At 42.2% G+C, this 14383-nt stretch overlaps 1 protein-coding gene across 1 annotated transcript in view; it reads right to left on the minus strand.

The window, feature by feature from the left end:
- Positions 1-14383, minus strand: part of Synpo2 (synaptopodin 2) — a 140845-nt gene that overhangs the window by 30285 nt on the left and 96177 nt on the right. The window contains exons 2-4 of the mRNA XM_013023732.1: positions 9524-9675; positions 3701-4491; positions 4-621 (exon numbers count right to left, since the gene is read on the minus strand). Coding sequence (XP_012879186.1) covers positions 4-621; positions 3701-4491; positions 9524-9675 — 1561 coding nt within the window. The remainder of the gene's footprint in view (positions 1-3; positions 622-3700; positions 4492-9523; positions 9676-14383) is intronic.

Here is a 14383-nt window from a genome sequence, read left to right on the forward strand (position 1 = left end):
GGCCCAGCTGCACGTAGCTGGTGCTCACCGCGCCGCGCACCCGCACCGAGGCCTCGTCCTGCCTCTGGTAGGACGCCACGGTTCTCAGCCCGTCCACCTGCACGGCGGCGGCGTTCGCCTCCCGGCCCGGCCCGGGCCCCGCGCCCTCCTCCTCCTCCTTCTGCGCGGTGATCTGATCCATCCGCTCCCGGCGCTTGGCGAACATGAGGGCCCCCTTGCCCGTGCTGTCGGGTAACAGCTCCATCTTGTCCCCTCGGGGCAGCTTCTTCTCGATGTCCACCAGGCCCGAATCCCAGTCGAAGGTCACCACCTGGGGCCCGTCGTCCTCAGCCTCCGACAGCAGCTCCTCATCCACCTCGGATTCGCTGGTGCCCAGGAATGCCACCTCGCAGGCGTCCTCCCTGTCGCCCTCCTCCTCCTCCTCCTCTTCCTCCCTCCCCAGCTCTCCCGTGCCGTAGCTGACCAGCGTGTATTTCCTGGCCCTCCGCCGGCGCTTCTTAAACATCAACACCCCCTTGGAGTTGGGGTTGGGGGCATCCGTCAGAAGGAGGGCGATGCTTTTGCATTTAGACTTTGCTTCCTTCACCTGCTTCTCGGACAGGCTTTCACTCCTCCGGAGTCCTAGGGGAAGCACAGAAATCAAATTGAGCGGACACATTCAAGGAAGACTCCATAGCAGTCCCACAGTTCATGCCCCTTGGCTTTGAAAAAGCATATGTGAAAAAGTGCTTATAATTGAGCACTGGATTTTGAAGGAATATAATTTTAGTTCCCTTCCTTTCCTCCCTCCTCCCCTTGTTTCCTTCCTTCCTTCCTTCCTTCCTTCCTTCCTTCCTCACTTCCTTCCTTTCTTCCTTCCTCACTTCCTTCCTTGCTTCCTCCCTCCCTCCCTCCCTCCCGTCCTTCCTTCCTTCCTTTATTCCTTCCTTCATCCCTTCCTTCTTCTTCCCTTCCTTCCTTCCTTTTCTCCCTCCCTCCCTCCCTCCCGCCTTCCTTCCTTCCTTCCTTCCTTCCTTCCTTCCTTCCTTCCTTCCTTCCTTCCTTCCTTCCTTCCTTTCTGCCTCTCCCTCTTTCTCCCTTCTTGTTTCTTTTAGTACTGGGTATTGAATCTCTGTCTTTGCCCATGCTGAACACAAAACCACTAAGCACTTAAACCCCCCTGCCCTATTTCTTTTCGAATCTCTATTTCTATTACAATAAACAATATATAATAACACTTTTTCCACTTATTCTTGTGAATACCTTCCATTCTAGGTGCTGATTAGAATGTATTACATTTGTTTTTCTGTGACCTTTTATACTTCAGTGATAAAAATTAAACTACAAAATGCCAGTTAATAGGATACAAGTTGAGTGGATAAGAACATAATTTAAGAACATTGTATTTTCTGAAAAAAATCAAGATGTATTTTGAACTTCTGTATTTAAAAAGAATAATGTCAGGCTGGGAAGGTGGCTCAGTGGTAGAGCACTTGCCTTGCATGCATGAGGCCCTGGATTTGATTCCTCAGCACCACATAAGCAGAAAAATCCAGAAGTGGCGCTTTGGCTCAAGCAGTAGAACACTAGCCTTGAGCTGAAGAGCTGAGGGACAGCACCCAGGCCCAGAGTTCAGGCCCCACAACTGACAAAAAAAAAATCAGTATTTCATGACTTTTAAGCATCTTAAAAATGAGGGGAGTATGTGGAGCTATGGCTCAAGTGGCAGAGTGCCAGCTGTGAGTGAAAAAGCCAAGTGAGACCCTGAATTCAGTTCCCAGTACCAGTACACAACACACACACACACACACACAAAGAGAGGATATGCCTCAAGGGGAAAAATTAAAATGTTTAAATATTTTAGTGTAATAAATTTAGCTACTTAGGATTTTTCTTCTTTTATTTCAATTTGGCAACAATCTAAAATATTTCTTCCAGAGCTACTGAACTAATGTTAAAGCAGAACACCGAGTTAACCCAAGATACTGAATTACTAATTATACTCCAAAATGCTAGACTTCGTGAATCTGTATAATGAACACTAGCTACAAATTTGTCTAGAATTTATAAATATTTTGCTATTTTGAGAATACAATGTTATTTCAATGGCAGTAAGAATTAGTATAAATCTTGAGAAAATTTAAAATTCATATGACCTGTGGTCCTTTCAACTGGTGTAGAAACTGAGGCAGTAATTAGGTTGTTTGAAACATTAGCTTTATCATTATACAGTAATAAAAATTACACATTTCTTTTACTAATATGGTAAAAAATAAATAGTGGTCAGTTAATTTGTAGCATCAGTCAATTATAGTCACATTTTAGTACTATAAATATCCATGTTAGTAAAATTATAAGCACATTTTAATAAGTATGATCCACAAATGTTAACTCTTCAAGATAGTTCAATGGAAACTCAGGAAAATCAAGCATTTTGTGGCCACAAAGGACATTTTTATTAAAGTTTAAATTTTTCAGAATAGTATCAGGGAAGATAATTTTAACACAAAGCTACAGGTATTTCCTGGTGATCAGATTCTGTGCAGAGGAAATACTAAAAATGTGCTCACTTTACTGAAGGTGACCACTTTTTGACCAGTGTTATACTACTGATCATTAAACTGACAGTCACAGTTGTACAGTTGTTGCTAATTTCAATGCCAACACTTAAAATATGTGAATGCTGTCTTAATACTCTTATTTAATATGCTATAAATGTGAAGATGGCCCTCGGATGCTTAAAGGATAAGGAATGATTGATGGTACTTGCCAATAAAACTACAGATGGTTATGCTAAAAATATGCTTTGAAAGCAATTGTGATGGGCTAGAAGGCTTAATTGGCTACTTTGAATAACCAAGTTCATTGCTAGTGTACCATTCATGCATTCAAGGACCTTTACATCCTGAAATAAAATCTCCCCATTTGTAAAAGAAAAAAAATACATGCACATACAAGAAAACACCCAAATCATGACAGCTAACTGCAAGCCTCATCCTGTTCCTCGGCTCACTTCAGGAGCCTACAACAGACTGCCACAAAAAGTCTTAAATTCCAGGGCATTTTTGTGTGTGTGAGTGGGGTGAGACATTTGAATGCCTGGAGATGGCTGTCTATGTCTAGAAGGTAGTTGAAACACTCTGCAGTCTGGTGCAGACTTATACAACAGTTAGGATCATGTAACTGCTCAGAACCACACATGCCCCTGTCTGTCAAACTCATTTCTGCAAGCATCATCAAGCTGCAAAGGGGGTTTTGTTCAAAACGAAGGTCTGCTTTTAATATCAGTGGTGGAGTCTGCCTCTAAAATACTCTTTCAAGTAGCAGGATGAACTGTTTTTGCCATTTAAAGTCAGAATCCACATGACTTGGGATAAAACTCTGTCAGGCTATTTTAACAGGAAATGGTTGAGCATTCTGAAAACAATCAAAAAGGCCCACTGACCATATTGTTTTCTTGAGCCTTCAGGGAGAACAAAAAATTCATAAAAAAAAAGTAAATCTACTAGGATGTTTCAATCCACTGTTCCATTCACAAACTAGTATATTCTCCATAATTTCATATTGGTTATTTTTGCATTAATTCATTGCTTAAAAAGTTAATAAAGACATAAGGAGAAAAGATACAAGCAAACACAATTCATGCAGACAAAGCGTCCGTAAAATGTCTTAAATGACCAATAGCCCTGGTAGCTAGGCACCCACCCAGGACAGGACTTACTTGCGTGCCGAGCTCTGTGCTTGTGTGGTCTGCTATGATCTCTGTCGGAGCGTGGGTCTTCTCCCTGCTCTGTGCCTTCTGATGAGACGGCAAAGGAGACCAGAGAAGGAGGTGCTTCTGACTGCCCTCCTTCCACTGGGGAAACCACACACCCCTTTCCTGCCTGCAGCCTGCGCCCTTCTGCCTTCTGTCTGTCAGAGCAGTCGAAGATCACTTCCACACGGGCCAGTCCCAGATCGTCTTCAGCTTCCTCTCCCTGGATCACTGTCAATTCTCTGCCACTGGAAATCTGGATGATCTTGCTGGACCTCAGAGAAGGGTCTGCTCTCTCATGAGCAATCACTGAATTGATGTGCAAGTCCTCCTCATGGTAGAAGCTAGAGTCTGGGTCAGGAGATTTTAAATTTTCAGCTCCCTGGACAGCCACTCCAGGGCCCTGACTGCCCTTGTGTCTCACCTCAGAGAGTGACAGCTGTAGCTCCACCACAGGGCCTGCTCCTACCTTCTCCCTCAAGATGGTTTCTTCAGCCAAATAGCCTTCCCGGGGATCCCTTTGGTGGCTCAGATCTGTTTCTTTTTCTATGTCTCTGATACAATTGGAAGCACTTCTCTGGTCTTCAGCTAGGGGAGCCCCACCCTGGACTGAGGTGGTGAAGACCTCCCCATGCTGGGTCTGGATGGCTGGGCGAATCTGTAGGGTCGTCCTTTCCACACAGTCCCCATGTGGGAGCTGTTCCTGGGGTTCATTCTGAGTTTCGGAGACCAAAGCTTCGCTTATTCCACTAGATGGTCTGCAGACAGAAGAACAATTCCAGACAGTGAAACCAAAGTGAGTCCTACCTGCCAGAGAGTTTCCTGCCATTTTGATATTTAATACATGATACAATCAATATGTTCCCTCTGTGTCCACTGTAGTACAACATAACTTGAAAATGGGTTCTTGTGATTAAACCCTTTCAAATAGCCAGGTGCTGGTGGCTCACACCTTTAATCCTAGCTACTCAGGAGGCTGGGATCTGAGGATCGTGGTTCAAAGCCAACCTAGGCAGGAAAGTCTGTGAGACTCTTACCTCCAATTAACCACCAAACAAAGCCAGGAGTGGAGCTGTGGCTCAAGTTGGTAAAGTGCCACCCTTGAGCAGAAAAAGCTAAGGGACAGTACTCAGGCCCTGAGTTCAAGCCCCAGTGCCATCACACACACACACACACACACACACACACACACACACACACACACAAGCTTTCCAATAAACTATTCGTTAAAGCACACAGAAATATTTACAAAATATTTGAAGCCTAATTCTATCCTAAGGTCACTTTTTTTTTTTTTTAAATAAGCTCAGGGTGCAGTTAAATGTCCTTTTTTTTTTTTTAAAGTGATTTGGATATTGCCACTTCATTGTGTTTGCTACAAGGTGACAAAACATTTATGGAATAAATTGTGGTCTAGACATTTTTCAAGTCACCCAAACAAACCCAACAGCTTCAAACCAAGATTAAATTACAGATAATTCAAGTAATCCTTTTTCAGGCTCTGCCTTCTTGAAAGAAATGAAATAGAAGCTAGGTTTGTTTTTTTAAAGCTCCACTAGGCATGTGTGTGGTAACAAGTGGACCCTAGCCTAGCACTCTGTGTAAAGAGAAATGCTTTCCACGCTGCACTCAGCCATTAAGTCATGGAGTATTTATAACTGAGACCTCTTCCCTTTTACTGGAATGAGACTTCTCCAGCATTCTCCTATTCGGATCTCTGAAGGCAAACTATTCCTTTATCTCTCCCCTTTGGAGCCCAGATCACCACAATCCTTTTTCATTTAGACTCAATCATACACAGTAGCTTTTGCTAGTTTGGGTTTGTGAGAAGCAATGTCAGTTTAAGAGTTAAACAACTTCTCTCTAAAGATCTAAATGCTTCTAGAAGAGAAGCAGCAGTTACTGAAACAGCTATAGGAGACACTCTCATTTTCACACTTGGATGTGTGTGTGTGTGCACACACACGCACACCAGTCCTGGGGTTTGAACTCAGGTCCTGAGTACTGTCCCTGGGGTTTATTTTGCTTACACCTGGTGCTCTACCACTTAAGCCACAGCTCTGCTTTCAGCATTTTTGGTGATTGATTGGAGATAAGAGTCTCCTGGATTTCCTGCCTGGGTTGGTTTGGAACCTTGATCCCTAGATCTCAGCCTACTGAGTAGTTAGGATTACAGGTGAGCCACTGGCTCTTGGTTTATTTTTTTAAAAGCAGTCATAGCTGCTTGTTCCCCCAAACCAAGGCAGGAATCACTCACCCAAGAAAGGAATTCTGTTTCTTCCTACTCAATGAAATTTACCCTACAATTCATGTGGAAGTACAATTTCTGACCAAGGTTCAAAATGTTTACTCCTTAAAGTTTGCTTTGGGCTCCATTTGGCAAAACAAAACAAAAATTAATAGTCAAACAAAACACATCTTTTCTCTATAAAGATACTCTGAAATGCTTCCTGGTAATATGATATTTTTAAAACATTGCATCAAAGAGTTTTTGATAGCAGGTTGGACCATCTTTACGTAGGAAACAATTAATACACTCTGTCAAACAGAATCTGAGGGAAGCAAATATCAGAGAGTTTTAATCTAAAAAGACCTTGAGAGGAAAATAGATCAAATCACTTAGAATCACGTAAGACAGCAATAATCAAGCCAAGGGAGTAATTTAAATTCATTCCCATGGTATATACTAGAATGCAGCCAAATGCGCGAAATAAAAGCTAAGATCTCTTGTTGAGCACCAGTGGCTCACACCTGTAATCCTAGCTACTCAAAGGCTGAGATATGAGGATCTGGGTTCAAAGCCAGCCTGGGCAGCAAAGTCCATGAGACTTATCTCCAATTAACCACCAAAAAAAGCTGGAAGTGGAGCTGTGCTTCAAGTAGTAGAGCAATAGTCTTGAGCAAAAGTACTCAGGGACAGTACCCAGACCCTGAGTTTAAGCCCCAGAATCACATGCATTAAGCTCTCTTCACAACTGAATTAAAATGTATATACATGAATAAGAAGCATAAAAGCCCCACATAGATGAGAGAGAGATGATATTAAATCTTTAACCACTCACTTCACTGTAGTCTCTACAAGAACACACCGTTTCTACAACATAGTTTTATGACCACTACTTTTATGTCTTATCATTTCAATAAAGTTTAAGATAAGAGACTTTGAATGAAAGGGGGGGTGTTTAAAAATAGTCTTCCTCAGCTATCTTTGGGCACTAATCCAGAAAGAGTCAAACACTTGTCCTCTAGTGAGAGCCAGCAGGGATGGAAGGGAGAGAAAACATAATTGTAGGGAGCCACATTCAGATCTCCAGGGTATAGGTGGTGAGGATGAGGCTGGTGCTGGCCTTCGGGATGATTTTAATGGAAGAGTTCATATTGAATCCCGTTAATTAATGATTTATTTCTTAAAAAATCAAAAATACCCAGGATAATGATGATAATGACCATGTTTCTAGTTACTCAATGTAGTAGAGAACTAGCTTATTTGTTCTAGAAAGTAAATAGATACCTGGAACTCAACTTTTAAACCACCAGGGATTTTTTTTAATCATTATTTTTATTTCCTCAGAGATAGCCATCATAATCAAAACAAGAACTAGAAGATGATGTCCTGGACAACAACTGTGTTCTGGAGAAATTGGCCTCATTAAGACATTAAAAAAAAACAGAGGGAATAAAATAGAAAAGATTGTTTTCCCTGTTTTGGAGATGACTGAAACTTCTCAAACACGGTGATCTTTGAATACTTCACAGATTTATAGGGGATGATGGCTGTGATTCTGTAGAACTGTTACTTGCCAACATTCCTCACTGGGTTCCTTCAAAGAGCAAATGGCAGCTTTATAAATAAGCAAGAGCCCAAGCATTTGGTGAATAAATGTTTAGATGTGGGGTTCTAAGAAGATGCTAAATTTTTCTTCTTGTCACAAGATTTGAGCCTTTGTAAGTTCATGTTTATGTAGAAATGGGATCCTACTGAGTGACTAGCTTAGGTTTAATTCTCTATGCAATATTTCTGCAGAGACTTAAACCCCAGAGGCTAGGGAGAGAGGGAAAGGGAGAGAGAGAGAGAGAGAGAGAGAGAGAGAGAGAGAGAGAGAGAGAGATCCCTACTAGGCCTAAGTTGCAAGATCAGTATGGATGGAGTATCCTGGATTTGTACAGTGTAAAAGTGTGGACGCTGTCATTTTTTATGATTGCCCTCAACCTTGTGTCCTTACTTTTACCTTTTACAGTTCTCCTTTGTATTTTTAAATCGTAGCAGTATTTGGAGAGATTGAATGCACAAGTGATTTGCTTTTCCATGTGTGTTAATACCTGTGTAGGGGCTTGAATTTGGGGCCTTACACTCTCATTTGTTTTTTTCCACCCAAGGCTGGTGTTCTACAACATTTGAGCCACAGATCCACTTCTGGTTTTTTGCTGATTAACTGGAGTTAAGAGTCTCATGGATTAGTCTGCCAAGGCTGGCTTTGAATCTTAAGCCTCAGATCTCAGCCTCCTGAACAGCATGAGCCACTAGCTGTGTGTGTGTGTGTGTGCGCGCGCGCGCACGCGCGCATATGCACATGTGTGCATGCTAGTACTAGAGCTTGAACTCAGGGCCTGGGTACTGTCCCTTAGCTTTTCACTCAAGGCTGGTGCTCTGCTACTTGAGCTACACTCTACTTTCAGCTTTTGATGGTTAATTGGAGATAAAAAGAGTCTCATGGCCTTTCTCACCCACACATATGAGACACCAGTGCCTGGCCTGAGATTTACTTTTTTTTTTTTGTCTATTGTGGGGTTTGAACTCAAGGCCTAGGTTCTGTCCTTGAGCTTTTCTTTGGTGGTGGTGGGGGGGAGTCGGTCGTGGGGCTTGAACTCTTGGCCTGGTCGCTGTCCCTCAGCTCTTCAGCTCAAGGTGAGCGCTCTACCACTTGAGCAACAGTGCCACTTCCGGTTTTCTGGTGGTTTATTGGAGAGAAGAGTCTCACAGACTTTTCCTGCCTGGGCTGGCTTTGAACCATGATCCTCAGATCTCAGCCTCCTGAATAGCTTGGATTACAAGCATGAGCTACTGGCACCTGGCTGCCCTTGAGCTTTTTTGTTCAAGGCTAGCGCTCTACCACTTTGAGCAACAGCTCCATTTCCACTTTTCAGGAGATTGGAGATAAGAGTCTCACAGTCTTTCCTGCTCAGGCTGACTTCAAACTACCATCCTCAGATCTCAGCCTACCAGCACTATGATTTGTTTTTGATAGCTCAAATATTGATTATATTGTCCTGGAGTAAAGATTTTTAAAAATATGTTTTTATCTGTTCTCAAGTACTGATTCCCTTGGAGGTCCTGGAAAGCAAAAATCTGAGATTTTTAAACTTTTAAAAATTGCCCATTTATCATTAATATTTTTATTTTGTTTTGTTTGTCCCATCTCCTAGGTATCCTTTGTGAAAATAGTACAGGCCAATAATGTAACACAACATTTTTAATTCATCTGCAAATCTGGAAGCTATAACTGAATAACCTGAGCTGTCAGAAAATCTTAATGTTAGAAGGAATTATCCATCTTCTGAACAGTCTCAGGAAGCACTTGGAACAAAAGCACTTTAACTCTCCATCAGCAAGCTCGGTTGGACAGAAGTGGCCATGTTTCAAATGCTGTGGCAGTTCTGTTTAAGTTTCCTGATCTTCTACAAAGCGCCTTACCAAGTCTGTCATAAATGACATTACATAGATGTAATAGGAGCTCTCGCTGTTCCTACCTAGCTTCAAGAGAACAGACCGCTTCCAGCCCAGGGCTGTACCTTTTCACCAGCATCTGCAGGGAGTCCACTATGCTCTCCATGAGCTTGATGACTTCAGGGTAGGTGAGGTCTGTGCAAGGGTTGCCATTGATAGACACAACTTCATCCCCCTCACACAGTCCCGATCCAGAGGCTTTGCTCTGGCTTCGAATCTGGGGAGAGCAAAAAATAAAATGAGGAACAGAATCACTCAACTTGTACAAACCACACCACCATCTATGAGACAAAGAGAAATAAATCTGCAAACTGGGAAATCAGCCCTGAGTTTTCATTCACTTATTAGCCTATAAGCCTATTAATAGTAAACAGTGTTCATGACCACACACACACACACACACACACACACACACACACACACATTTCTGAATGAGGTCATTTAATTTATCATTGTAAGAAGACAGGGAAAATGGAAAGTGTATATCAATGGGAAGAAACCAGAAGAAAGATATTACATGTTTAAATTGATCACATATTGAAAATAATCATTCTACATTTAAAGTATCTTTAAACCCAGCCTGAAAACAATTGTTTCCATTCAAATAAAATTTAAGGCTGGCCAGGTGATGATGGTTCCCACATGTAAATCCTAGCTATTCAGGAGGCTGAGATCTGAGGATTGTAGTTAGAAGCCATCTGAAGCAGAAAAGTTGGTGAGACTCTGACCTCCAATAAACTACTCAGAAAAGGCTGGAAGTGGCACTGTTGCTCAAGTGGTGTAGTCTAGCCTTGTACACAAAGAAGCTCAGGACAGCATCCCATGCCCTGAGTTTCAAGCCCCAGGACCAGCAAAAAAAAAATACAGTAAGCCTGGCCCCAGTGACTCACACTTGTAATCCTAGCTACTCAAGAGACTAAGATCTTAGGATCATGGTCAGAAGCCAGCCCAGGCAAGAAAGTCTGTGAGACTCTTATCTCCAATTAACCAGTAAGAAAAACAGAAGTGGAGGTGTGATTCAAGTGGTAGAGCACCTGCCTTGAATGAAAATAAAAACTATGCTAGAACTCAAGGTCTTGAGTTCAAGCCCCAATACTGGCAAAAATAATGAAAGAAGAATGAAAAGTGCCAAGTTGTAAGGATGGCATCAGATTCTGCAACAGAATGGCATGCAAGAACAAATTAATAAACACCTAGAAGAAAACTTCAGAGGAGTAGAATAATGGCGAGGGGACGCAGAAATCTTATGTAATTGTGGTAAAAGGCTGGCTTGATTAATTTCCATCTACGCTTTCAGTACTTTTCCCTTCCTTCCCTTGAGTGTTAAAGAGGAATGGTTTCTAGGGACCACATTGACTGAGCTCCTGGTTTTGGATTTGGCCAACAAGAAGCTCCAGTACGAGTTCACAGAGCAAAGGGCAGGTCAGGGTTTGGGGTTCCCTGCTGGGGTGCCATGCCTCTTTGGGCAGAGAGCCATAACTCATGGCAGTCTACCTCTTTCCCCTAGTACCTTAACTCTTGTTAAGCTCCATATATACACTCACTGTCTAGGCCTCAAGGTAGTAAGAGCTTCCTGCGCTTCATCCTTGGGTGTTTGGGGTACTGCATTATAATGTCCTGGTTTCCTTGAGACTATTGTTAAGTCTCCAAATTACATTAGCTAGAAGTGATTCTTTGAATATGTCACTTATTTCCTGCTGGTACCCTAGGGTACTTGAATTTCATTTTCCAATGTCAGCTTGTTTAATAGTTCTTAATCAACTATGTAGCATGATTTAAAACTTCAACTTTTAAGAGCACTTGAAGATACTATTCTAGAGGTTTTCTGCTCAAGGGGATCCCTCTCTAATGATTAAAATTCAGATTCTGGGGCTGGGAAGGTGGCTCAGTGGTAGAGCGCTTGCCTTGCATGCATGAGGCCCTGGGTTCAATTCCTCAGCGCCACATAAGCAAAAAGAAAAAAGCTGGAAGTGGCGCTGTGGCTCAAGTGGTAGAGCGCTAGCCTTGAGCTGAAGAGCTGAGGGACAGCACCCAGGCCCAGAGTTCAGGCCCCACGACCGGACCAAAAAAAAAAATTCAGATTCTGAGTCCAGAGATGTCAAAATCAATAAGAAGTAATGTGTAAAGTAATGTGTGTGCATGCTGACCCCGGGGCTTGAACTCAGGACCTGTCCACTGGCCCTGAGCTTTATCCTCAAGGCTAACACTACCACTTGAGCCACAGTTCCACTTCTGTTTTTTGGTTTTGTTTTTTTTTGTGCTTAATTGGAGTAATAAGCTTCAAGGGCTTTCCTGCCTGGGCTGGCTTCCAACCTGGATCCTCAGACCCCAGCCTCCTTAATAGCTACTGATGCCCAGCTTAATAGGCAGCAATTCTTAAATAATATTACATAGTCACGTTCATGCCCAAATAGGACCTGAAATATTTCAGTTTGTCTCTGTTAGATGTCCAGTAACTCCTGATAAGGTCTTACTGCCAATGAAAACATTAATTGATAGAGATTGTCAAATAATATTCTTGAAAGATTAAAGCCAAAACTGTAGCATTGTTGAAAAGAGAGCTTTGGTTACTTTTATTCTTGGTGGGCCTGTTTGTATTGGCAGAAATTACAATCTATAGAATACAATCTATAGAACTAGAAGGAAGCAACAAGAGAGAACATTTGCTTGATTATACAAATACCAAGTAGACTGACAAATGCTTTTGTTCTGACTTCCCTTACATAAACTATGTAAAATGAAGGATCACAAGAGAGTTGTTAATAAGCCAAGAATCAAAGTTGGGAGTATACTTATTAGTTCATCTTTAATTCATTAAACTTTTGTTTCTAAAATTTAAAAACTTGATTACTGACCACGCATCTTCTTGAGGCATGGAGTCATTCATTCAATGGAATCAGATCGCCTAACTAAGAGTTCAGCCTTTGGAGAGCCGATGAGGGTTCAGGTTCAAGAAAGGTCCATATGTCCTAAAGTTTTTTTGTGTGTGTTTTGTTATCCAAGCTCAAAGCAGCTTCATAAGCTTGCAGGGCACAAATGAAAAATTGATTCTTGGAAAGTAAATAAATCTTCATCTTCACAGAGCTATCATCCGCAACATACATTGCTTGACAGGCCATGTGCAGTTCATCATGGCACCTGTCAAGGGGACCTTCTCATAGCTAGTCAAGGAGGGCGGTGCACCATGGCAGAAGTCAGCCATCAGCATTCCTTTAGCACATCCATTCCCAGGTCAACTCTCAGAGGCAACTGCTGTGATGACATTTGGCCAAACGTCTACATTTGTTGGAGCCACAGGAAATATTATTCCTTTAATAACCATGTGAAGGGGGTGCTATTGCATGCCTCTATTTCCAGCACTCTGGAGGCTGAGGTAGGAGGATTGCAAGTTTAAGGTCAGCCTGGGCTACATAGTGAGACATTGTCTCAACAGAGAAAGAGAAAAGGAAGAGAAAAGGAGAAGAGGAGAGGAGGGATAAGGAAGGAAAGAAAGGGTAGGGGAAAGAAAAGGAGAGAGGAGGAGAGAGGGGAGGGAAGAAGGGGAAGGAAAAGAAAGGGGAAAGAAGGGGAGGAAATTATGTTAATATTTTGTCTCAAAATCTTGTCTGAGGAGCAAATCTTTTTCCATTTTTCCAAGAAGTATAAAACCAAATTTAAAAATGTAGCAGATCTCTTACAGCGCACCACTCCCTTGCGGTCACCAGCCTCCATAGGTATTTTATGAAGTGTACATTCATGTGGATTACTAATATAAGATCTTTACTTGATAGCACGTATGCTTATATGTATTTATAATTAGCATAATTGCCCATTCTTATGTTTATGTATAGAAATTCTAGTTGTTGAAAATGTTCTTAGTTGTGAAAAAACACATATATTGTCAGTGTGTCTGGATGCATGAACCATCCAGTATTGACAATGCCAGTTCTGCCTCAGTGAATCTGCCCATTAGCCTTGTTCTCAGCCACCAGTGCTAGAGCCACCAAATACAGGTGACAGTGGCAAGAGAATCTACTCCAAAGCTGATTGACAAGATCTGGATCCTAATTATGTGGCTCCAGTGTACATATCTGCCTGAACATGGACATGCTACCATTCTGGTCTCTAAAGTATAAAACATGGGTCATCAGCCTGCTCTTAGATGAGTAACAAGGATTAGAAGTAATGTGCACAAAATCCCGTGATGTGCAAACATCTCATAGACGTGCTCTAGATAGGATGGTAAGTGCAAATGTAGGGGCTTCCTACACACACACACACACACACACACACAATCACACACATCACACACAACATGCAAGTATATACACACCGCCTACACATCACACACAGATCACCCACAACATATATCACATGTAGCATATATCACAACCACACACTGCACACTGCACACATCATATGCAAATCATATACAGATCACATGTAACACACATCACACGCAACCACCTATACACAAACCGCATACTCATTTTATGCAGATCTAACACAGCACACAACACATTTCACACATAAATGCATCACACAAAACACACACAACACGTCGCAGTATACACCACATACCAATCACATCAAGATCACACACATCACACAATGCATATCATGCACAACACGTCATATATCACACACATACACTCACCACATGAAAGAAATTTGCCAAATGAAAATAAAAGCTGTACAATCATTGGTACTTAGTCCACACGTAGTTTGAAAAAATCTGTTTTCTGTTTCTATTTTAAAATTTTTATTTATTTATTTTTTGCCAGTTATGGGTGCTGTCCCTCAGCTCTTCAGCTCAAGGCTAGCGCTCTACCACTTGGGCTACAGGGCCACTTCTGGCTTTTTCTGCTTATGTGGTGCTGAGGAATCGAACCCAGGGCCTCAGGCATGCAAGGCAAGCACTCTACCACTGAGCCACCTTCCCAGCC

Source organism: Dipodomys ordii, unplaced genomic scaffold (assembly GCF_000151885.1).
Source record: "Dipodomys ordii isolate 6190 unplaced genomic scaffold, Dord_2.0 Scaffold70, whole genome shotgun sequence".
NCBI lineage: Eukaryota > Metazoa > Chordata > Mammalia > Rodentia > Heteromyidae > Dipodomys > Dipodomys ordii.